Genomic DNA, 26353 nt, shown 5'->3' on the forward strand with positions numbered 1-26353 from the left:
TTTTTTTTTTTTTCAATTTATTGGCTGTCAAGCAGTTACCCATTCAGCTATCCCAATAGTAATACTAATTAGGACTACATGAAAGTAAGCAGAACACTCAATCTCCAAGTGGGGAAAAAAATCTTTGATGCAACCAGGAATCGAATCTGGGGTCTTTCGCTTCACATTCTGCCATGTTGAGTGTGCAGCTACCAAGGCAAACTAGATCAAAGTGCTTCATTATGATGTATTAAGGTGGAAAACACTTCCAGCATCATATTCCCACTCTTGATTGCAAAAGAATATCTCAAATTTCAGAAGCTAAACAAATGCTTACATATTTTTGAGCAAGTTGTTACTTCTTATCCTTTGATTTAGCTTCGCACTCGGAATGCATTACAAGCGATTATAAAAGCTACTGTCTTCAGCCACCATGCGGTCGGAGTGCATCGCTAAGTGATCTAGGCAGCAGTGCCCTCACAACAGCTCAGGCTCACCACCACTCTCATTGATCGGACCTTCTCAATAGCTGACTGCTCCCCACTATTCTCAGGAATCAGATTGCAAGACAGCTCACTAGCTCAGTACTCCTCACCACTCTTACGGAACGGATTGCAAGCTAGCTCACTGCTCATCCCCCACTTTCACGGATGAGATCCTGCGGAGCAGACCAAATGGTGACTTCAGGCGTCACTCTGTTTGCTTCCCTCTTGACGCCCCCCCTGCGGGTTCGGGGGTTAGAATAGGCCCGCGGTATTCCTGCCTGTCGTAAGAGGCGACTAAAGGAGTCTCAAACGTTTCGGCCTTATGTGATGGTCCCCTCTCGGGTTTGACCTCCATCTATCTAAATTATTCCGAAGAGCGAGCCAATTGGGGAAGGGCACCTTACATGCTGCACTGTATCCTTCGTGCAATTCGACCTATAGCCGTCTTTCTCGTCGTTGCCATGGTGTCCCGCTCGTTTTCGATCTCTTGGGCGATTACCACGCTGCACTCTGCAGTGTTTCTTTTAACTGTGACGACGACCTTGGCCATTTTTGCACCTAAGATCCAGCACGGTAGCCAGTCCGTTGTGGTGGGGTCGCCACGTACCCTCTTGGTTGTAGCCCCCTGACAACACAGGGATCGCTCTACTGATGCCTGCGCCGTTCACTCCCCACGTATGCCAAGGAGTAGATGCCCATCTCCCTGGGGCATCAGGACTCCCGGCAATGGCCATCCTGCCAGGTGGCCTTTGCTGTGGCTGGGTGGCGCCCGTGGGGAGGGCCCTTGGTCGGAGTAGGTGGCATCAGGGCGGATGACCCGCAATGAAGCGTGGTACATCATCTGTCGCTGGCGGCCAGCCGTCAGCAGTCTCTAAGCGTTCGAGAGCCCATTTTATAGGTAACGTTTATGACCCCAAATCGTTCCCCTCCCTCGCCACACCATGGGAGGAACGACAGGCATTGCGTGACACTGAGACGTATTCGCCCAGATATCTTGTCTGTACCAGAGCTGATGGGGAATCTTTTCTATCCGTGAAGCCTCAGTTCTTTGTAGAGCATTTAGAGGACAAGTTCGGTGAGGTGGAGGGCTTGTCCAAGATGCGGTCTGGATCGGTGTTGATAAAAACGGCATCCTCTGCCCAGTCACGGAGGTTGCTCAATTGTGACAAGTTGGGGGATGTTTCCGTTAGCATCACGCCACATAAGAGTCTGAACATGGTCCAGGGTATTATATTCCACCGGGATCTTCTTCTGCAGTCCGACGATGAATTACGCGCCAACCTCGAACGACGAGGTGTTCACTTCGTCCGGCGCGTCCATCGGGGTCCGAGGGATAATCAGGTCGCCACCGGTGCCTTCATCTTGGCCTTTGAGGGTGATGTCTTACCCGAAAAGGTTAAGGTGATGGTTTACCGATGTGATGTGAAACCATATATCCCTCCTCCGATGAGGTGTTTTAAATGCTGGAAGTTCGGGCACATGTCATCTCGCTGTACTTCCAGCATGACGTGTCGGGATTGCGGACGTCCTTCGCATCCCGATACTCCATGTGCCCCGCCTCCTATCTGTGTTAACTGCGGAGAACACCATTCCCCCTGCTCGCCGGACTGTAGGATATTGCAGAAAGAACGGAAGATAATGGAATATAAGACCTTGGACCGGCTGACCTACCCCGAGCCTAGACGGAAATATGAGAGGCTCCATCCTGTGGCAATGCCGTCCACCTACGCCGCTGCTGCAACGACGGTTCTCCCGTCATCACGAATTGGCTCTAAGATCGGTCAGCATCCACCGGCCCCCTTGCTTGTGGGGGGCACTTCACACCCTGTTGCTCCTGCTCCATCTTCTTCAGGAGCAACACCCTCCCAACCTTCGGGGACATCAGCTCCCCCTTCCCAGCCGGAGAAGCGTAAGACTCCTTCGGCTGCTCTCGCCAGGAAGGGATCCCTTGGGGACCTCCCTTCGCAAGTTCCGACCAGTGGAAAAGCGGACGCCCGCAAGTGGTTGAAACAACCGCCAGTCCCTGGTCGTCGGGCCTCGCGGTCGTCGTCTGTCCCTGAGACTGACCCCGTGAAGCCCATGCAGCCTGAAGCGCCGAAGGCACAGCGTGACAAGCACAAAAAGAAGAAAGTCCCCAAGACCAACGGTAATGCGGTGGCACCGATCCCGCCGCTTCCTACAAGCTCTGCCTCTGAGGACGAGGTGGAGATTCTGGCGTCCGCTGAGGACCTCGCTCTTGCCGGTCCCGCGGACGCAATGGATGGCATTTGCACGGATGCTCCATCGGAGGCAGCAGGTGACCCAGTGGCGTAATCTGCCTTCCCAGTCCCGTCCCGCCTTTCCCAGCCATGGACAACACCATCCTCCAGTGGAACTGCAGCGGTTTCTTCCGCCATCTAGCTGAGCTCCGCCAACTTATCAGCCTTCACCCTTTCTTCTGCATTGCTCTCCAGGAAACTTGGTTTCCAGCAATGCGAACCCCCGCCCTCCGTGGCTATCGGGGTTATTATAAGAACCGAGCAGGTTATGAAAGGGTGTCTGGTGGCGTCTGCATATATGTCCTTCACACTCTGCACAGCGAGTCTGTCCCTCTCCAGATGCCTTTAGAGGCTGTCGCTGTACGCGTGTGGACGCCACAGGCTGTTACCGTCTGCAGTCTTTACATTCCACCGGATGGTGATGTCTCGCAGCATGTCCTGGCTGCTCTGGTCACCCAATTGCCGCCACCTTTCTTGCTATTGGGCGACTTCAACGCTCATAACCCTCTGTGGGGTGGGTCAGTGGCAACAGGTCGAGGCGCCATCGTTGAGCATTTATTGTCGCAGCTCGATCTCTCGCTGTTAAATGATGGTGCCTTCACACACTTCAGTGTGGCGCATGGCACCTACTCCGCCATTGACCTTTCCATCTGTAGCCATAGCCTCTTACCGTCTGTCCAATGGAGTGTGCATGACGACCTGTGTGGTAGTGACCATTTTCCGATCATTTTGTCCCTACCACAGCGCCACTCTTCTGGGCGCCCTAGCAGATGGGCTATGAATAAGGCTGACTGGGACTTGTTCTCCTCCACCGCCGCTTTTGAGCCTCTCTCTACCGATGACATTGATGCGGTGGTTCAATCGGTCACCACCGGCATCGTTACTGCCGCCGAATCTGCCATTCCCCATTCCTGTGGGTCCCCTCGGCGGAAGGCTGTGCCTTGGTGGTCGCCTGAGATCGCTGAAGCGATTAAAGATCGCCGGCGGGCGCTCCAGCGTCACAAGCGACATCCCTCCCTCGACCACCTTATCACCTTCAAACGGCTGCGTGCGCGGGCCCGCCTCCTTATCCGCCAAGGCAAGAAGGAGTGCTGGGAGCGGTATGTGTCCACAATTGGCCTCCATGTCACTCCATCGCAGGTCTGGGCCAGGATTCGACGCGTCTACGGCTATCGGCCACCTGTCAGCGTCCCTGCGCTCTCACTGAATGGAGCAGTTTGTACTGACTCCGACGTCATTGCAAATCGCTTAGCAGAGCATTTTGCTATGAGTTCCGCTTCTGCGAATTACCCCCAGGCCTTCCGCTCCATTAAAGAGCGGATGGAACGTCGGAGCCTTTCGTTTCGCACCAACCACCCAGAATCTTACAATGCTCCATTTAGTGAGTGGGAATTTCGCAGTGCCCTCGCTGCTTGCCCTGATACCGCTCCTGGGCCAGATGGCATCCACTGTCAGATGCTGAAACACCTTTCAGTGGACTGCCAGCGGCGCCTTCTCGATCTTTACAACCGTCTTTGGGTCGAGGGGGAGTTTCCGTCGCAATGGCGGGAAGGCATTGTCATCCCCGTTTTGAAGCCTGGAAAGAACCCTCTGGAGGTGGACAGCTACCGTCCCATTAGCCTCACCAACGTTCTTTGCAAGTTGCTTGAACGGATGGTGAGCCGGCGCTTGAATTGGGTACTGGAGTCTCGGGGCCTTCTGGCTCCATCTCAGGGTGGGTTCCGTAAAGGCCGCTCCGCCGCCGACAATCTGGTGAGCCTGGAGTCGGCCATCCGTACTGCCTTTTCCCGCCGTCAGCACCTGGTCGCTGTCTTTTTCGACATGCGGAAGGCGTACGATACGACGTGGCGTCATCACATTCTTTCTACGCTTCATGGATGGGGTCTTCGGGGTCCTCTGCCGATTTTTATCCGCAATTTTCTGTCGTGTCGTACCTTCCGCGTGCAAGTCGCGGCCTCGTATAGTTCCTCCCACGTCCAGGAGAACGGTGTGCCACAGGGTTCCGTTTTAAGTGTCTGTCTGTTTTTAATAGCCATTAACGGTCTTGCTGCGGCCGTGGGAAACTCTGTCTCCGCTTCCCTGTATGCTGACGACTTCTGCCTTTATTACAGCTGTCCCGGCATTGCAGCTGTTGAACGTCAGCTACAGGGCGCTATCCGTAGGGCGCAGTCTTGGGCTGTAGCGCATGGGTTTCAGTTTTCAGCAGCCAAGACCTGCGTTATGCATTTCTGCCAGCGCCGAACAGTCCATCCTGAGCCGCGGCTTTATCTTGCCGACGAACTCCTTGCTGTGGTGGCGACCCACAGGTTTTTGGGGGTGGTTTTCGATGCCCGATTGACTTGGCTGCCTCATATCCGGCAGCTTAAACAGACGTGTTGGCGGCATCTAAACGCTCTGAGATGCTTGAGCCACACCCGCTGGGGCGCCGACCGCTCTACCCTGTTGCGGCTCTACCAGGCGTTAATCCAGTCCCGTCTGGATTATGGGAGCCTGGCTTATGGCTCAGCATCCCCATCTGCGTTACGGGTGCTGGACCCAATTCTCCACAGCGGGATACGCCTTGCCACTGGTGCTTTCCGCACCAGCCCTGTGGACAGCGTACTAGTGGAGGCAGGTGTACCTCCACTGCGGGTACGACGCCAACAATTACTGGCTGCTTATGCTGCCCATGTTTTTAGTTTTCCCAGGCATCCAAATTACCGTGTCCTGTTCCCGCAGTCGGTCGTCCATCTGCCATACCGTCGGCCCCGGTCGGGGTGTCCGATCGCTGTACGCGTCAAGGACCTTCTCTGCGGGCTTGGGTTTTTCCCTGTTCCGCCTCCTTTCCAGGTGCCTCTGCGTACACCCCCGTGGTGTGTTCCTCGCCCTTGCCTTCGGCTCGACTTGGCACAGGGCTCGAAGGACTCGGTCCCTCCAGAGGCCTTCCGCCGCCGCTTTTATTCCATCCTTGCCACGTATCAGGGCTCTGGAATTGTTTACACCGACGGTTTGATGGTCGCTGGTCGTGTCGGGTATGCGCTAACTCTAGGGGACCATTCCGAACAACGGTTCTTGGCAGCTGGCTGCAGCGTTTACACTGCTGAGCTAGTCGCCATCTTTCGAGCCCTAGAGTATATCCGCTCCTGCTCAGGTGAGTCCTTCGTGATCTGTAGCGATTCCCTGAGCGGTTTACGAGCTCTCGACCAGTGTTTTCCTCGTTCTCGTCTGGTGTTGGCTATCCATGAGTCCCTGCATACTCTTGCACGTTGCGGCCGCTCTGTGGTCTTTGTGTGGACCCCCGGTCATGTCGGTATCCCGGGCAACGAACATGTTGACCGGCTGGCGAAAGAGGCCACGTGTAAACCATCTCTGGATGTTGGCCTCCCAGAGACTGATTTGCGGGCAGTCCTCCGCCGAAAAGTTTTTGCGCTTTGGGACGCTGAATGGCGCGATTGGATTACACCCACTAAACTCCGTGCCATTAAGGGGACGACGACTGTGTGGCGGTCATCCATGCGAGCCAACCGCAGGGACTCCGTCGTCCTTTGTCGGCTCCGCATTGGCCACTCCCGGCTAACACACAGTTATTTACTGTGCCGGGAGGACCCTCCTGTATGTCGCTGCGGGGCGGCTTTGACAGTGGCCCACATTCTGTTGGCCTGCCCCCTTTTAGCTGCGGTCAGGCAGACATTTGCGCTGCCTGATACGCTCCCTGCCCTTTTAACAGACGACTCCACTATGGCTGACTTAGTTTTACGTTTTATTCGGGCAGGGGGATTTTATCATTTACTCTGAGTGTTTCTGTTTTATTTTATTGTTTTGTGTTGATTCTGGCCTTTGGCCTATGGTTTTACACTGATTTTTTAATGTGTTTCTAAGTGGTTGGCCTTTCCTTTTTTATGTCTATGGTCGGCCAACCACCGTCACACTCTGTGTGGTTTTAGTTTGTTCTGTCTTGTCTTTGTCTCAGTATCTCTTGTTCTGTATCGTCTGTGATCTCTTCTGTTCCTTGTTTTTGTTCTCTGTGGGTGTTCTTTGTCTTGGAAAAAGGGACCGATGACCATGGCAGTCTGGTCCCTTTCATCCCCCAAACCAACCAACCAACCAACCTCTTGACGCAGTGACACGGGTTGTTACCCGCTTTCTTCACTGAGCACTTCTCCATCTGAGTTCAGCTCTTTATTTTTTGTATCCTTATTTGATTTGTTCTAGTTTTCATCGTGTTGTGTTGTTGCTCTTCTGTTTTCTTGTTGTAATGTGTGTTCTTGTTAGGTGTAGTAGTATGTCCCCTTCTATTTCTGTTGCATTTATAGTTGCTGTCTTTGGAAGACTTTACTAAGGTTTTAATTACTTTGGTGGATAGGAGACTAAATATAATGGTATGTATAAATTATAATTATTTTAACATACATGATAGTCGATGTATAAATGTTCTCTCATGAGGAATGGGTGATATTCAAATATAGAACAGGAACAGTCATTTGAAGCAAAAAACTAAATAGGGACATATGCCATATTCCAAATGGTTTCTGAGATGGAACATATTTAAAGTAACTTTTGTATGTTTTTCTTGAAGAACATGAAATCCATGGACTAAAGTGAAAACTTGTCACAGTACAGAATTAAACTACATTAAATTTCCTTTAAAAAGACCATAGTAATTTTTTCTCGAAGCCTTATAGGTTGCATGAAGAGAGTGAGAGAATACAGAAAATCTTGCACAACATGCATGTGTTGAGGTGTAGGTAAGCCAGTTTGCGGTAGTTTCCCGACTTGACAGACCACATGTCCTATATCAAATTATTCGTCCTGACTTTGTCTACACTACTATGATATGTTGTAAATGGAAATGTATTGAACGATAAAGAAACTAAGGAACAGTGTACATTACATATGTTCTGTTTTTGCTTAAAATGATCGTTCCTGTCATATACCTGATTATAGACCATTCATCATGAGACAAGCTGTATATTGTTTAGTTTTGTATTTATTCATTTGACCTGAACAGGTTAATGCCTTCAGGAGTCCTCTTACATCAGACCAGAGTTTTGTATGCAATTCCAAAACTCATTATAATCACAGTTTCTTTAAAAAATCATGGTATTTTTAATATGATATTTCTTCTTCTTCTCTCTGCATGTATTAGGCATGTGTCTGTTATGCCTTCTTGGTTGGAACTGTTGATTTTCTGCGGTATTCCTAAGTATCTTCTGCCCACTGGGTAATAATTATCACCAGTTTTGGCAGTCTGTCGTCTTCCATTCTTTTGACATAATTCTTCTAATTGTTTTTGTATTCTTTAATCCGCTCATTTAAGTTTTTCACTCTCAGTTCTTTTCTCATGCCTACATTCACTCTCCTGTCAGACAGAATGTACTCAATCACTCATCTTAGCAATCAGATCTCTAGTGCTTCTTTTCTGATGGAATGAGTGTTTCTGCTGTGTTGTCCAGGCAAGAGCTTCAAGGTCTAAGGCGCAGTAGATGTTATGAGCAATAGTGGGTCAACAATAAGCTTGATCATTTGGACTGTGACTCCTGCTGTACATTAAATGCTGAGCTGAAAGATGTTTTGACAGCATTGTCATCTCAAGAAAGAATTTTTGCTGCAGACAAAATCTGAATCTGAAAATTACTAGGGACATAAAACACAATTATTACTCCTCTTTGTGTGTTCTTTCAAAATAGGACCAAATCAGATGAAAATGAAGGTTTAGTGACCCGAATTTAAAAAGCAATGCACCTTCCTTTTACTTATTTTTGTGAGTGAATAGTGAGTGCTGAATCATGAAAAAGAGCTAGTTCATTCTAGTTAGTGACCAGTTCTGATCCAATCTTTGAAAAAGAACAGTTTTGCCCATCTCTAATCCAAAGACATATCCGACTGGGGTGCTATCATCACCTTGGTGGTAGGCGGCAAAGGACTGGTAAATAGTTTGTAACAGGTTGTCTGGAACCATACCAATGTCAGTCTTACTCCACAGGTGTTTCAAGTATTTGAATGGTTGCTGGTTGCCTATGTCCTCTTGTGTTAGAACCTGACAGAGGTGTTCATCTTGTGAAGCCGAAACCCTTCTGACCAACTCTTCAGCTAGTAGTAAAAACTGCTTTCAGTCGGCGTGACAATTATGTCCTGCAGCTCGGCAATCTACTGGTGGTGGAGCCGACTTATGACCAATGAAAATGTAGCATCAGTAGTTATGCCCAAGTAGAAGAAACTGGCTTCGACTTGTGGGTAAGAGAAGGCCAGATTGTGAGACCAGAAGGGCTGTTGTAGTACTGTGAGTCTTGAAACATTGATGTGTGTGGTGTCAGGCTTTCCATCATCTTGCAAATTGTTTTCAATAGTATTGCATCAAATGTGTGTAATACAACAGGCATTTCACATCAGGATCACTACTTTGACCATGGAGCTGTGATCGTGGTTGTTCAGCTTTTAATCAAGTGTAATATTATGATAAAATTGCAGGAACATCATCTTGGTTCTCTGTCAGTTACTTTGTTCTTGCTGGTAAAAATAAGATAATGCAGTAAGGCCCTCTGAGCTCAGCAAATGTGAGTAGATGTTTCTGCCAGAAAAGAACAAAACTGTTCTGGTTACTCGTAACTAGAATGACGAGACATTGACAATTCCCTGTAGCATGGAGCATACATAAAAAACTTGAAATTTTTTACAGGCCTAAGAATAAATAGACATATAGAGAATATATACTGAAGAGCCAAAGAAACGGGTACAGCTGCCTAATATCGTGTAGGGCCCCAGCAAGCACGTAGAAGTGCCACAATACGATGTGGCATGGACTTGACTAATGTCTGAAGCAGTGCTGGAGGGAATCGACACCGTGAATCGTGCAGGGCTGTCCATAGATCTGTCAGAGTATGAGGGGATGGAGATCTCTTCTGAACAGCACATTGCAAGGCATCCCAGATACCCTAATATTTACGTCTGGGGAGTTTGGTAGCCAGCGGAAGTGTTTAAACTCAGAAAGTGTTCCTGGAACAACTCTGTAGCAATTCTGGATGTGTGGGGATGACACATTGTCCTGCTGGAATTGCCCAATACCATCGGAATGCACAATGTACATGAATGGATGCAGGTGATCAGACAGGATGCTTAAGTATGTGTCATCTGTCAGTGTTGTATCTAAACCTATCAGGGGTTCCGTATTACTCTAGCTGCACATGTTCCACACCACTACAAAGCCTCCACCAGCTTGAACAGCCCCTAGTTAACATGCAGGGTCCGGGGATTCATGAGATTGTCTCCATACCCGTACACGTCCATCAGCACAATACAATTTGAAATGAGACTCATCCAACCAGGAAATATGTTTCCAGTCATCAACAGTCCAATGTCGGTGTTGACGGGCCTAGGCGAGGCTTAAAGCTTTGTGTTCTGCAGTCATCAAGGGTACACGAGTAGGCCTTAGGCTCCAAAAGCCCATATCAATGTTGTTTCATTGAATAATTCGCATGCTGACACTTGCTGATGGCCCAACACTGAAATCTGCAGCAGTTTATTGAAGGGTTGCACTTCTGTTGTGTCGAACGATTCTCTTCAGTCATTGTTGGTCCCATTCTTGCAGAATCTTTTTCTGGCCACAACGATGGCAGAAATTTGATGTTTTACTAGATTCCTGATATTCATGGTACACTCGTGAAATAGTTATACCGCAAAATCCCCACTTCGTCGCTACCTCAGAGATGCTGTGTCCCATCACTTACGTGCCAATAACACCACATTGAAACTCACTTAAATCTTGATAACCTGCCATTGTAGCAGCAGTAATTGATCTAACAACTGAACCAGAAACTTCTTGTTTTATATAGGCATTGCTGACAGCAGAGCCGTATTCTGTCTGTTTACATACCTCTGTATTTGAATATGCTTGCCTATACCAGTTTCTTTGGAACTTCAGTGTAATAGAAACAAAGCCCCCCTGATGGGTGGTGTGAAAACAGTTTTTGACAGCATGAAGTTTGTAAACAAATGCATCACAACACATGACCACCACTCTGAACGAACAACTGACAGTTGTGGTTGCTGCTGGAAAGGGTGCTGGGTGAGGCTGTGTCTGTGAAATCTCAGTAGAGGGCAGCGCACGTTAAAAAATGTCTGTTTGACTCTGTCGATAGAGACTACAGCATGTTTCCCATTGACTGGAATGTCTAGTGTACAGTTTCCCCTCTTGAAGACGTGGTGGGGCTCAGTGTGAGGCTTTTGATGAGCTGATTTGGTGTCATTGGTACACAGCCTGACATGTGAACATGTGGTCGGGCTGCTATGGATAAACGGGAAAACTGTTCTTAGTCTGGGTGGTTGTGGAGGTCAGAAGCTCGACACATGATCTCTCAGACATCCAACAAAGGTAGATGTGACCAGATCAGGCAATGTAGTCATGTCTGCAAATGCTCCTGTTAGTTGCAATGTCTCTCCATGTATTAATTCTGCTAAGGAGGCATGTAGATCAGTTTTATAGGCATTTTGCACCACCATCAGAAGAGCATCTGTCCATCTGGTATTGTGTCATATCATTGCTGCTTTGAGAGACCAGTCTCAATGTTCAGTCATCCCATTGCCGGCCAGGCGGTGGCTCATTGTTTTCTAGGTGTCTTTTACTGAGAACGCCATGAGCTTGGCAAATAGATCCAACTCAACCTGTTTTTTGCAGTCCGTCATGATGTGGAGTAGACAATTGAATTATGGCACCTAGTCAAGCAGGAAGGAATACATCGAAGTTTCTGTTGAGATATTGTCCACTGGTGCTAATTCTGGTCATTGCATGAAACACTCGATCGTGGTTAGCAGGTAGAGTTGACTATTAGGAGGAGGCAAATGCCCCACATAATTTTGTGTGGAACTGTGTGAAGAGTCTTAGTGGCAGGGAAGTCACCAGTTGGTGCAAGTATGTGATGACTGACCTATCTGCACTGGCACTGGATGCAGACAAGGCATATTGATGGCCACGCAACAGTGTGATACAGGTTGTGCAAGGATGAAATGCATTTCTTCCAAACGATTTGCAAGATCACAGAAAGCTCAGCAGTGATGAAAAGCTCACTGTGTCATGACTCACAGTACAACTGCAGCCCTTCTGGCCTCACTGTCCAGCCACCTTGTTCACACAAGTAGATGCTGGCTTCTACTCGAGCATATTTGCTGATTCTTTGAACTTAGCGTTGGCCATAAATCGGACACCACCTAGGTGCAAGACCTGAAAGCAATTCGTAGAACGGGCTGAAGGCAGAGTTAATCAGAAGGAAATCAACTTAACAAGAAGAATGTCTCCATCAGGTTCTAACACAAGAAGGCATTGGGTACCACAAACCATCCCAGTACTTGTGATGCCTGTGGAGTAAGATAGACACTGGTATGGTTCCAGACAACCTGCTATGAACTATTTAGAGTATTGATTGGCGACTCCATAGAGTGATGTGTGTACAATGACCATATAGGTAAAATGAGAAGGAAGGTCAGTGTTGGGCGTAATTTTGATGATTTATTGACAGCAAAATCGATTTTTGATCACATAATGATCACCTTCAGTGTTTTAGTGTACAAATTAAAGCTCGTAGGCACTGGTGTCAAGTTATTATCAGTAACAAAATCTATGAAACGATCACAATAGCTGAAGCGGCTTTAGTTATAGTGTGAGCAGCGGCACCAGTGCATGATGGGAGTGGCAACTTGGTGGGGGGAGGGGGGTTTTAAGGGGGAGGCTGGGGCAGGAAGGGGGAGGGATAGTATGGTGGGGATGACAGACAGTGAAGTGCTGCAGGTTAGGCAGTGGACAGGGGGGAGTTGGGGAGTGGAAAAGGAGAAATATAAGAAGACTGGGTGTGGTGGTGGAATGACAGCTGTGTAGTGCTGGAGTGGGAACAGGGAAGGGGCCGGATGGGTGAGGACAGTGACTAATGATGGTCAGTTTTCTGTTCACAAATTTTCAGTATGTTACGGCCACTTTTTGGCCTGGTTTTACATAGATTCATGTAGCACTTAATGTTTTAGACAAAGACAAGCAAACTGACCTCAAAGATCTTTTAACTATTTGTCTTTGTTTTTTGAAAGGATCACAAGTTCTTTGATGACTTTCAAAAACATTTAAGTGATAGTATCTGTGATGTCCTCATATAGTAGCACTTTCTTGAACTTGTGGTAAGCTTATATTGGATCGCAGCAATGTCAAATCTCGTTGGTCTCCACTCAGCTCTTCCATTTTTTGTAGAGTTTATATGTCGTCAATGACATGGCGTTTTTAGTAATTTTCCAAAAGTGCATAAGTTCACATGTTTCATTGCGATTAACTGAACACTAATTCACTTACAACATACTTTATACAAGTGGAATGATACAGCCACACCACAAACAGATATGGCCTGTCTTCGCAAAAATACAAAGAGCAACTGAGGCCAAATAGACTAATTGTTCGATGCCATTTATTCTCAGTAATGAATTTTAGCAATTGTTGCATTGTTTTCATGCCTATAAAGGTTTCAAGAAAGCTACTGCTGTTCATGAATATTTTTTTATCACTGTGAGCAGGTGATTGGCTGAACACATAAATCATACATATTATAACCTTTAAAAAATTACTGAATTAGTCAAATGAAAGGAAATAAATATTCGCACTTAAAGTTAACTTTCCTGCCTTGAATGAGTTGCACACAAAAATGCTAATTTGATACCTTGCATCTGAGGCAGTGAGACATTGAGTGGATTAACTGACTTAAAATGACCCTTTTCCTTAACAGGAAAAAGTATTTTGATTTCAGTTGTGTGTGTGTCAGTTAGTAGAAGACCCAAAATTTTTTATTTTATTAGGAAGCTTACAATCTAGGGAATTATTTAAGAACAAAATCAGGTTCCCAGCAAGTTGTAGAAATGTGATATTAGCATTTCACCACATCATTGCAATTTTTCTGAAATCAAAAATTGACATACATTAACATTTTTCTAAATTTTTTTGTAACTTTATTGCTTCAATAACACAATATCTGTTAGCTACATGCCTTACTTAACTTTCAAAAAGAGCTCCAAATCAAAAGCTTCTTAAACACCTGAGTTATTGGCATTTATGTAGATAAGTACATTTTGCGTTGCCATTCTTGCAGATCCCAGTTATCAGAATATCACTACATTTAAAATTCAGTATATAAAGTTGTAGTATGAGACCAAAAAGATTTTGCAGAAGTTCCTACGTTACAAGTATAAGCAAATGTGCGAAGTTTTGTGAAAATCTGAGATAGAGGGCTATAAATCCTTGAATTATTGCGTGTTCTGAGATGGAATGACCCTGGTGCATGTGTGTTGTAATGCTTATACTTACAAATTCGCACTGTCAAAAATAGTTTTTGTGCCAGCCACCCAAGGATGTTTTATTTCTATTATATTCTCAATGTTTCTGTTTGTTCTTAGGCATGTAGAAAATTTTACGTATGCTCCACACTACTGAGAACTGTCAGTGTCTGTGTCATGTTAGTTACGCTTAAAAAGAGTAACTTTGCTTGTTTCTTGCAAGGACATCTGTTTGCATAAGCTGTGCATGGACAATCTTGCTGTATTATGTAATTTGGACCAGTGAATAAAATAGTTGATAGAGAACCAAGCCATTATTCATGCAATTTAATTATAATACTACACCAGATTAATAACTGGATGAACAGGATCACAGATAAACTGCCAAAAACTTATAAACCAAGATTCTGAAGCAAGACTGGCATTGTCCTAGAATTAGGAGTTCATGTTTATTAAGATCATTTACGAATAATGAGTTTTAGAGAACAGTAAGAATCATACTGATATTTAATTTTCAGAAACCTGCTACAGTAAGTGACCCTGTATCATCAACTGCCTGTTTGGCTTTGCAACTTTGACAAGTCTCTCCTCAAAACTGCTTATTTATTTGGTTACTGGGAAATAAAATTTAAAATTTGTTTGTTTTGTACTTGTAACGAGCTCCAAGAAAAACATATTTATTTTGTGTTTGTATTTGTTACATTACAAAAATAATTCACTTTCAGGATCTAATATTTCTACTCCGTCAACATCGTGGAACTTTTCACCTGGTTCACCTCCTGCCACAGAGACCAGCCCTGTTTCTCCAGACAAAGTCTCTTTTTACACTTCATCACCAGTAGATTTTATTGAGAACGAACGTTCTCTGCAGCAGTATTTAAAGGATTATGAAGTGAAGGAAAAGTGTGCTGCAGTTGGTAAGACAGTATCTTTTGTACATATACATTTTGGGTTTACAGATGTCTCACTGTGCCCCCACTGAGAGAATGTCTGCTCTCGTAGACCAACACCTTCAACCTATTACCCGGAACCTAGCCTCCTATATAAAAGATACAAACTGTTTCCTCCACCGACTTTCCACAGTTCCTATCCCTTTACCACACGGTGCCCTGCTCGTCGCTATTGATGCCACTTCACTTTGCCCGTGGCCATACCGCTATTGAACACCACCTTTCCTAACACCCGACAGATTCCAAACCAATAACCTCCTTCCTAGCCACCATGACCAATTACCAGTTGATTATAATTAAAGTTAAACTTTTAAAACACAGTAGAAATAACATGACTAGTCAGATAGTCAGAATGATGTCAAATTGCAACGGAATATTCTCAGAGAAGTGGGAAAATGTATGGCAGAACAAAAAAAATAGTGTAAAAATTGATCAATATATGGTGCTGTATAGAATATGTGAATGAAAACACCTGTCATGCACATGACCCATTGAAGTTGGTATAAACACACCAGGTACTCATGTTTTCCTCCTTTCATGTCTGCGATGTTCACCAGGACTGTCTCAATGCAGGATCGTGCTCTGCTTGTAAAGCTGTATTACAAAAATGGTGACTATGCACAAGTTGCTCTGCAGAAGTTCTGAACACAAGGGTTTGAAAAAAGGCGTTGTTCCAATGTCTGCCATGGGTCTGGAGAAAATGATTTGGAAATTCAAAAAGACTAGTTTTTTTGGTGTGCAACCTGGTAGAGGGAGGAAATGAACTGATTTGGCATCAGTGGAAGCAGTGGCCGTAGCATTGCAGGAGGAGAGGAGTGGTGGTGTGCAAACGTGTAGTGCACAGAAAATTGCCCGAACATTGGACATACCCGAGAGTACAGTGCGTACAATCCTATGAAACATCCTTCTTTGCTATCCATTCAAAATTACCCATGTGAACGAGACCTTTGCTTTAGAATTTCTTGCTCTCATGGAAGTGGACAATGATTACTCATGTGAGATTTTGTGGACAGATGAAGCCCACCTCCATCTGACAGGATATGTCAATACACAGCACTGTTGAATATGGGCAACAGACAATCCACATGCAAATCATTCAGTACCACTTCATCCTGAAAAGGTCACTATGTAGTGTGGTTTTATCGCACCATAGGGCCATATTTTTTCAAAGAGACAGGTGTTTCCTGTCCTGTTACATGTACTGTCACTGGTAAGCATTATGAGTGTCTTTTGCGCAACCAAGTCATTCCAGCTCTCCAGCAGCGTGGATGTGTGGGTGGGATTATTTTTATGCAAGGTGGCGCACCTCCGCACATTGCAAATCCAGTTAAGCAGCTGCTGAAGCGCCATTTCAGAAATGCTAGAATTATCAGTCGCCATTTCCCTACAGCCTGGCCGTCCCAATCACCTGATATTAATCCGTGTGACTTCTGACTGTGGGGCTGTCTGAAAGATGTTGTGTTCAGTGTGTCGATTGCAGGCTTAGCTGCATTAAAGGCACACCTTGCACAACACATTCTGAACAAGACCTCGGAAAGACCTTGAGCTGAGGACTGCTTTATCTTTTATTTTATTTCAGGATTTTTGTCTTCTAAATTTAATGATCTATAATTCTATCTCATCGAAATTTTACAGTTTTTTCTCAAGGTATTATACCGAGCGTATAAGTATTGCTGTGGTGTACATAATATTGTAATCCTTTTTGACACAGCATATAAAATATTAGAGTGGCAGGGGCTCTGATTTTGAGAACATAATTTATTCTTATTTTTGTAGTTGTGGTTACAGCTGAGACATTTTATTTTATTTTGTTGTGTAATTACAGGTGAAACAATGGAACAACCAACAAACTTTCTGAGCTCATATTGGAAGAGCCCTACTATGCGCAAGTCAGAATTGTCACCAGTTTCAGGGCGTTATGTGTACCAGTTGGCAACTCCTAGTCCAGGTACAGTAGATTTACAGTATTTGCTATTGAGGTGGACAAAAAAAGATGAGAACAGGATCTTTAAAAGAAGAAAGAAAAAAAGTCAGAAGTTTCATCATAATTTAACCATTGTTTATAGAATGTTTTTTACTTTACAACAATATTCAGACTCTGACGTATTTCTTGATTTCGAAAAAGCATTTTATGCATTTGCACTTATTATAAAAAACACAGCCATGAGGCTCATCATGCAAAATTTGTGACAGGATTGACATTTTGTTGATAGGGCCGGTGCAGCATGTTATCTTAGATGGAGATTGAGCAACAGATGTAGGTATAACTTCAGGCATGTTCCAGATAAATGTTTTGGGACCCTTGCTATTCATGTTGTATGTAAAAGATTTTGCAGACTAATAATACTAACCTCAAAATTTTTGCAAGTGAGTTATCTATAATGGAATACTCTCTGAAAAAAGCTGCAAAAATGTTGTGCGAGTGTAATAAAATTTCGAAGTGGTACAGATACTTGCAACCTGCTTGAAATGTGAAATTGTGTACTTTGCAAACAATAAAAGTCGCAACTGGAATCGGTAAACTTATACAAATATCTGGATGTATAAATTTGTGACTGGATTGCCTTTTTCTTGGTAAGGAGGGCACACCATGTTATCTTAGATGGGGATTGATCAACATGTATAGACAGAACTTCAGGTATGCCCCAGAGAAATGAATGGAGACGCTTGCTGTTCATGTTCCCTTCATCTACGTGATTACTCTGCTATTCACAATGAAGTGTCTGTTGTATGTAAAGGAGTTGGCAGACTAATAATAGTAACATCAGAATTGCAGGAATGTGGCGTGTTATTAAAAAAGTGTCATCGTGATCTCTCCATTTGCAAAAGATTCCGGAATAGGCCCCCATTCAGACCTCTGGGAAGGAACTGCTAAGGGGTAGGTGGCCATGAGAAAAAGATTGAATAACCAAGGAAAAGATAACATTCTATGAGTCGGGGCATGGAATGTCAGAAACTAGAATGTGATGGGGAAGCTACAAAATCTGAAAAGAAAGGGATATGCAAGGGATTGAAGGAATCTAGATATAGTGGGGGTTAGTGAAGTGAAACTCAAAGAAGACAAGGATTTTTGGTTAGATGAGTAGAGTGTAATAGCAACACCAATGCACATTGGTTAATGAGGGTACAGTTCATTGTGAATAGGAAGGTAGGGTTGAGCGCGTGTTACTGTGAACAGTTCAGTGATCAGATTGTTCTCATCCAAATCAACAGCAGACCAGCACTGACAATAATAGTTCAGGTTTACATGCAGACATCGCAAGCTAAAGATGAAAAGACTAAGGATACGATGATATTGAACAGGTAATGCAGTATGCAAAGGGAGCTGCAAATTTAACAGTTCTTGGGGGGACTGGAATATGGTTGTAAAGAAAGGAGTAGAAGAAAGGGTTGTGGGAGAATACTGGCTTGGTACTAGGAATGAGAGGAGAAAGACTAATTGAGCTCTGTAATAAATTTCAGCTAGTAATAGCAAATACTCCTTTCAAGAATCATAAGAGGGGGATGACATGATGTACTGTGAAAGGCTGGGAGACACGGAAGGATTTCAGTTGGATTACATCATGGTCAGAGATTCCAAAGTCATATATTGGATGGTAAGTTGTATCCTGGAGAAGATATAGACTCAGATCACAGTGTAATAGTGATGAAGAGTAGGCTGAAGTTTAAGAGGTCAGTCATGAAGAACGAAATGCAAGGAAGTGGGATATGGAAATACTAAGGAATGAAGAGATACGCTTGAAGTTCTCTAAGGCTGTAAATACCGCAGTAAGGAATAGCTGAGTAGGCAGTGCAGTGGAAGAGAATCGGACATCTCTAAAAAGGTCAATCAAAGTTGGGAAGAAAAATGTAGTTACAAAGAAGGTAACTGCAAAGAAACCATGGGAACCAGAAGAAATACTTCAGTTGATCGATGAAAGAAGGAAATGCAAAAATGTTCAGGGAAATTCAGGAATACAGACATACACGTCACTGAGGAAATAAATAAATAAATAAATAAATAAGTAGTGCAGGGAAGCTAAGATGAAGTGGCAGCATGAAAAATGTGCAGCAATACAAAAAGAAATGTTTGTTGGAAGGACTGACTCAGCATATAGGAAGGTAAAAAAAACCTTCGGTGAAATTAAAAGCAAGGGTGGTAACATTAAGAGTGCAACAGTAAATACACTGCTAAATGCAGAGGGGAGAGTGGATAAGTGGAAAGAGTACATTGAAGGCCACTATGGGGGGGAGGGGCAGATTTTGTCTGATGTGATAGGAGGAGGAACAGGAGTCAATTTAGAAGAGATAGAGGATCCAGTATTAGAATCAGAATTTAAAAGAGCTTTGGAGACTTTAACATCAAATAAGGCAGAATATCAAATGGGGCAGAAGAGATAGTCAACATTCCATCAGAATTTCTAAAATTGCTAGGGGATGTGGCAACAAAAAGACTATACACGTTGGTGTGGAGAATGTATGACTCACGATATACCATCTGACTTTCGGAGAAATATCATCCACATAATTCCGAAGACTGCAAGAGCTGACAAGTGCGAGATATATATTTTTTGTTTTTTCTCCCCCCATCGCAGTCAGCTCAACAGCTTATCCATCCAAGTTGGATGAAAAGAAAATTGATGATGTTTTACATACAGATCAGTTTGGCCTTAGGAAACGTAAGGGCACCAGAGAGGCAGTTCCGATGTTGTGTTTGATAATGGAAGTGAGATTAGAGAAAAATAAAGTCATGTTTATATGACTTGTTGACCTCAAAAAAGCATTGGATAATGTCAAATGGTGCAAGATGTTCAAAATTCTGGGGAAATAATGGTAAACTACAGGTAGAGATGGGTAATGTACACATGTACAAGAGCTCAGAGGGAATAATAAGAGGAGAGACCAAGAACGGGGTGCTTGGGTTAAAAAGGGTGCAAGACAGATGTAGTCAGATTAAAAATGGTGAAAGACAGGGTTGTAATCTTTCGCTCCTACTGTTCAAATATATATAAAAGAAGCAATGATGGAAATAAAGGAAAGATTCAGGAGTGGAATTAAAATTCAAGGTGAATGGATATCAGTGACACTATTCACTGATGACATTGCTACCCTCTGAAAGTGAAGAAAAAATATATGATTTGCTGAATGAAATGAACAGTATAATGAGTACAGAATATGGTTTGAGAGTAAATTGAAGAAAGATGAAAGTAATGAGAAGTAGCAGAATAAGAGAACAGTGAGAAACTTAACATCAGGATTGATGGTCATGAAGTAGGTAAAGTTAAGAACTTCTACTACCTAGGCAGCAAAATAACTAACGACAGGCAGATCAAGGACAACATAAAAGGAGAGTAGCAGTGGCAAAAAGGGTATTTCTGACCAACAGAAGTCTGCTATATTAAACACGGCCATAATTTGAGGAAGAAATTTCTGAGAACGTGTGTTTGGTGTACAATATTGTATGGTAGTGAAATATGGCCTGTGGGAAAACTGGAACAAGATAATTAAGCATTTGAGATGTGGTACGACAGGTGAATGTTGAAAATTAGGTGAACTGATAAGCTAAGGAATGAGGATGTTCCATGCAGAATCAGAGGAAAGAAATATGCGGGAAAATCCTGGCAAGAAGAAGAGACAGGATGATAGCAAATCTGTTAAGACATCAGGGAATAACTTCCTCAGCACTAGAGGTAGCTGTAGAGGGTAGTAACTGCAGAGGAAGACAGATATTGGAATACAGCTTGCAAATAATTGAGAATGTAGATTGCAAGTACTGAGATGAAGAGGTTGGCTCAGGAGAGGATTTCGTGGCAGGCCGCATCAAATCAGTTGAAAGACAGATGACTCAAAATATTTGTTGGGATATGAACTGTATCAGGGTGTATACAACCTGGGTCAACCGGGAGATCTGGGAAAAACCTGGGAATTTTTTCATCCAGGAGAGAACCAGGAAAACGCGGGAATTTTTTAGAATTCTGGGTATTTTTCATTGTTTTAGTTTTCAGTTAAATTTTTTAAATTTTGACTGGTGAGGACTGATACTAAAAAAAAAAACTTTGGCCTGCTACTCAATGAAACATAAACTACGGAAAGAAAACCGAAATAAACTCAAGCTGCAAAGGAAATACACCATTTCCAACAACATAACACAATGCATACACAAGTATCTGCCAACACCAAAATGTGTTAAAGGCTTTGGGATGAAGACTATGCAATACTTTGAAACAACAAACTGCTTCTGATGACCATGACGTCACAACGGTTTACAGTATGTTGGTTTGAGCAGTTGCCAGTGGGCTTGTGCACATGCGCAGTAGAGTCACACATGAGCAGTACCTGCTCCCGCATATGGCTGCTTGAAGTACGGCTGTTAGCTGTATCGGCAGTAGCAACAAGCAGCCAGACACTAGCTGGAAAAAATGCTTTTGGCGAGCCCAAGTTGCCAGATTCGCGCATGCGCAGTGCAGTCGTAAGTTGCAGTGGAGAGGGGAGTAGTCTCCATGTGACCCTTGTTTAAGTTTAGTGATTTCATTGTTTCTTCTTTGTTTACAACTCTCACGTCAGATGAAAACAAAATGGATTTCTGGGGCTGAGAGCTAGCACATGAATTAAGATACATTCACATATTTATGGAAGCTAAAATATGTAATTAGTCTTAGTTTCATGGTTTTATTTTATTTTCAGGATTTTGCCAGTCAAGCATTAATTGCCTTGCAGAACACTGAACTTACTTATGTTGATTTGCTACAGAAATTTGGTTTTTATTAATCTTTTCCGCAGAGGCAGTCAATTTATATGAAATGAAGTCTTTCATTCCACAGTATTGGCTTGTGTGAACTGTTTGCTGAATTACAAGTACCAGTTTTTACCTCCTGATACATATGGCATTCTGCCATAATAGCCAAACATGAGATAAAACAGTACTGGTACTAGCTGTGCGACCACAGTTACAATATTTTCTGGCGCTCGATGACAACTGCTGAAAGGAATTCTAACAGGTTGCGGGAAAGTATTGCAAGTGGTTGTTGAAAAGCGTTATTTTCAAAGTAAATTTCATTTTATGCAACGTGAATTATGTTAGATGTGTGAATGTGCTTTGAACTTCTTAAATCACAGAACGTTTGATTCTCGTTTAAAGCTTAAACACTCTGAGGGCCAACAACTCAGAAGAATTTTGAGCCCAGATGTTAATGTATTATTTAAAATCTTACTGGCACATTTGTGTGGTGTACATTAAAGTTTTACACATGCAAAAAATACCAGTATTATGTGTGAAAGCTTAGCTTTTCTTCTAGCTACACTATGTATATTAATTTAAACCATTAACATCTCCTATTTGTGTGTTCGCGCTACTGAACAGCGATGTTGGTTGCTACTGGCAGACTACATCACATGTTTCTGCTCCGAATATCTGCTGGCGAGATCAAGTGTCATCAGCTATGACTGGCTTACTAAAGCGCATCGCAATCTCCATTTCAATGCTTCGAAAAGTAGCATGCTTTGTTTGGTGGAATTCAAATATATACTTACCAAAATATGCAGTGTACATGCTGCTGCACATCAAAGATTTTTCCAAAATGCGTGTTCCTTTTTTTAATGGTGTGTGTGTGTGTGTGTGTGTGTGTGTGTGTGTGTGTGTGTTCGTTTTCTGAAGTGCCGGGAAGTTCTACGCTGGTGCATAAAGCCTTTAACCGTTCAAATGGATAATAAGTTTTATGGTTCCGAGAGAAAGTATTCTGTCACTTAACATGAAAAAAGTGTATTTTCACCTGGGAAAGTATGTATTTTTAACTGGGACATCTGGGAAAAATCCGGGAATTTTTTTGTCGATGTCCACGTATACACCCTGTTTTACTTATTACATCTACCTGGCTACTTCGCAAATCACACTTACCGTATTTACTCGAATCTAAGCCGCATTTTTTTTCCGGTTTTTGTAATCCAAAAAACCTCCTGCGGCTTAGAATCGAGTGCAAAGCAAGCGGAAGTTATGAAAAATGTTGGTATGTGCCGCTACAACTAACTTCTGCCATCGAATATATGTAGCGCTACGCAGGCATGCTTTGTAGGCACAAAGATAAATACTGCGTCAGTAAATAAATTAAAAAAAGATGGAAGACGAGCTTTTTTTCTCCACCGCGAGTTTCGACCACTGCATTTTCATACATTATCCAACGAAGTAAATACAAATTCCGTATTGTTCATCTTCGAATGTAGTACAATTTCAGTGTACTACGAAAATGTGACTGGCAAGACCGTTTCGGATGTTTGTCAATATGGCCAACTCTACATTCTGAATTTTTTCCTATCTGTGAGAAGAGATGGTTGCTAATAGGAACCTGATGAAATTTGAATCACATACAGTATTCTCTTCACCATAAGAATAATACGAATATAAACATTTTGCCATGTATTCTTTCGTGTTTGCTGCTATCTCATTTAAATCCTCTCTGCCTAATAAACTACGAAAGTAGAGTGAGACAACAGCCAACGCGGAAGAATATACGTATCATGTCATGTTTATATTCGTATTATTCTTATGCCTAATAGTGATACAGTCAGAAATGAAGCACGGCAAGTGACTAGATTTTTAAATCTAAGATGACTAATTTCTGTGCAGAATTTGATATAATAAAGAAGCGGCCGCAAAGATTTTCAAACGCAGAAAAATTTTCGCCTACCTCTCGTTCAGAACATGTTCTATCATACGCAGTCTATTATTTGATTCTTGTTGATCATTATCAAAGAAAGCAGCAGTGTAAGTAACAACAAATAGCAGTCTCTTGCCATTGTTTTGCTAATGAGACGATTCCTCTTTATTGTACGGGGCGGTAGCGCACACAAAAGCAAGCCATGCCGCGAGCCGTGACAAGCCGTAGCACTATCAGAATGCGACAAACAATGCACGACACAGTGCAGTAATGCATTTTCAGCTTAAGAGTGACGCAAGCACCTATAACAAAGAAAACGGCACTTATCAGATCAAAGCAAAATAAGCAATCGATTCAAACCAGACGTGAAAAAGGAAGGGTACCCGTATAAATACGGACGGAGCGCCTGACGCATAGCAATGGCTACGTGATAAAGCTTAACTGCTAAGCTTACGACTCGAACCAAACTACTGTAGCTGTATCGTCATTCATTCGACCTACATTGTGTCTCATATTGCAATGGACCAACTTTGTTTCGATTTGGAGGTGTGGCCTAAAACTTTTCTCTCCCCTTGAATTCAGAGTCTCAAATTTCAGGTGCGGCTTAGATTCGGGAAATTTTTTTTTCCCTTTATTTTGAGTCTCATTTTTCAGGTGCGGCTTAGATTCGAGTGCGGCTTAGATTCGAGTAAATACGGTAAGTGCCTGGCAGAGGATTCATGAAACAACCTTTGCAATAATTCTGTTATTCTTCGGACAGCATGCAGAAAAATCGAACACCTATATCTTTCCAAGTGAGCTCTGATTTTGCTTATTTTCTTGTGGTGATCGTTTCTCCCTATGTAGATTGATGACAAAATATTTTCACATTTGGAGGAGGAAGTCGGTGATTGAAATTTCATGAGAAGGTCCTGCCTCATCGAGAAACACTTTTGTTTTAATTATGTCCACCCTAAATCTTGTATCATTTCCATGACAATCTCTCCACTATTTCTCGATAGTGCAAAACAAGCTGCCCTTCTTTGAACTCTCTCGACCATTAATAGTTGTTTAGAGTGACTGACCTTGTTTTGGAGGAATTTTCATTCGACTGTCAACTGGAGGAGCTTGTAAATGTGCTGCTCTTGACTGTGTTAAACACCTATTAGAGCAGGTTATTCCATTGCAGCCCCATAGGGCAGGGTGCACCCTGTCGCATTTCAGCTCATCCTCAGGCAAATGTAGCCATATAGGCTGTCTGCCAGACAGCCCTGTTGCACAGATTGTACCACATGGCCACTGCTGCCTGCTTGTGCTTGGTTGGTGCAACATTGTCGCATAGGCTGCCCATGCATCACCTTCTTGCCCACCCCTGCCCTTTTTACACGTGGGTACCTTACTACCTGCCAGTGAGCACACAAGATGGAACAGCTTGTATTAGAGGATAGATTGCTGCAGCCACTGTTATATTGACATTTGTATTGAATTATGTACAAAAACACTATGTAATTATGAAATTACTATGCAGTGCAGGTCTCAACCAGCCCCAGTAGTCATCAAACTGAGGAACCAGGATCACCATCATCACTTCAGAATAAAAATCTGGAAGTGTGGTGCCGCCTTGGTGTTGATGTCAAAGTTCTTACCCAGTGGACTGCCAACCTTCGTATGGTAAACTACACAGAAAATATGTTCACTTAATTTATATTTTACTGCATTTGTTTTGACATTTATTTTTGTCACATTTATTTAAGGATGTCCATCAGTGTTGTATTCTTCTTATCTTGCAGTTCATTTCCTTTCTGTTCGAGAATATGCTTCATAAAATATTTGAAAATATTAGTGCTACATAAGAGTTAAAACTTGCTAGCTGTTAAATACAACTCTCACTTGACAGTAGGTAACTGTTTTTCAACAGTTACCAGTTGTAATGACATTGGTTCTCCCGTCCTTGAAAGTGAAATATTGTGATTCTGTGCTGCATTTAAACTTGCCAAGCTATTTTTGTAAAAATGTGATCAGTGGTGGTCTGTTGCTATGGTGTATGAATTATAGTCCTTTGTAGCAGTATCTCTGGCCTACCACTGCCACCACCACCACCACCACTACTTAAGTTGTTTTATTGATAAATGCGTAACCAAAGTGTAAACTTATTGATTATAATAATCTCCCTCTCCCCACCCCCCTCCCCCTCTCCCCACCCCCTCTCCCCACCCCCACCCCCTCTCCGCACCCCCCACCCCCTCTCCGCACCCCCACCCCCTCTCCGCACCCCCCACCCCCTCTCCGCACCCCCGCCCCCTCTCCGCACCCCCCGCCCTCTCCCCCCACCCCCCACCCTCTCTCCCCACCCCCACCCCCTCTCCGCACCCCCACCCTCTCTCCCCACCCCCCACCCCCTCTCCCCACCCCCTCTCCCCACCCCCTCTCCCCACCCCCTCTCCCCACCCCCTCTCCCCACCCCCTCTCCCCACCCCCTCTCCCCACCCCCTCTCCCCACCCCCTCTCCCCACCCCCTCTCCCCACCCCCTCTCCCCACCCCCATGCCCCCCTCTCCCCCCCCCCATGCCCCCCTCTCCCCCCCATGGCCCCCTCTCCCCCCCATGCCCCCCCTCCCCCCCATGCCTCCCTCTCCCCCCATGCCCCCCTTCCCCCCCCCCCCCCCATGCCCCCCTCTCCCCCCCATGCCCCCTCTCCCCCCCATGCCCCCCTCCCCCACCCGCCATTCCACGTGAAATAGCTCGTGGTGAGACAGGCATGGAAGAGCTTTTTGATGTCTTGCGGGAAAATGGACCGAT

General features: G+C 44.1%; 1 protein-coding gene across 1 annotated transcript in view; it reads left to right on the forward strand.

Moving 5' to 3' along the window:
• Positions 1–26353, forward strand: part of LOC124615530 (transmembrane protein 209) — a 153738-nt gene that overhangs the window by 57118 nt on the left and 70267 nt on the right. The window contains exons 5-7 of the mRNA XM_047143492.1: positions 14722–14913; positions 16772–16894; positions 25084–25226. Coding sequence (XP_046999448.1) covers positions 14722–14913; positions 16772–16894; positions 25084–25226 — 458 coding nt within the window. The remainder of the gene's footprint in view (positions 1–14721; positions 14914–16771; positions 16895–25083; positions 25227–26353) is intronic.

This window comes from Schistocerca americana, chromosome 5 (genome assembly GCF_021461395.2).
Source record: "Schistocerca americana isolate TAMUIC-IGC-003095 chromosome 5, iqSchAmer2.1, whole genome shotgun sequence".
Classification (NCBI taxonomy): domain Eukaryota; kingdom Metazoa; phylum Arthropoda; class Insecta; order Orthoptera; family Acrididae; genus Schistocerca; species Schistocerca americana.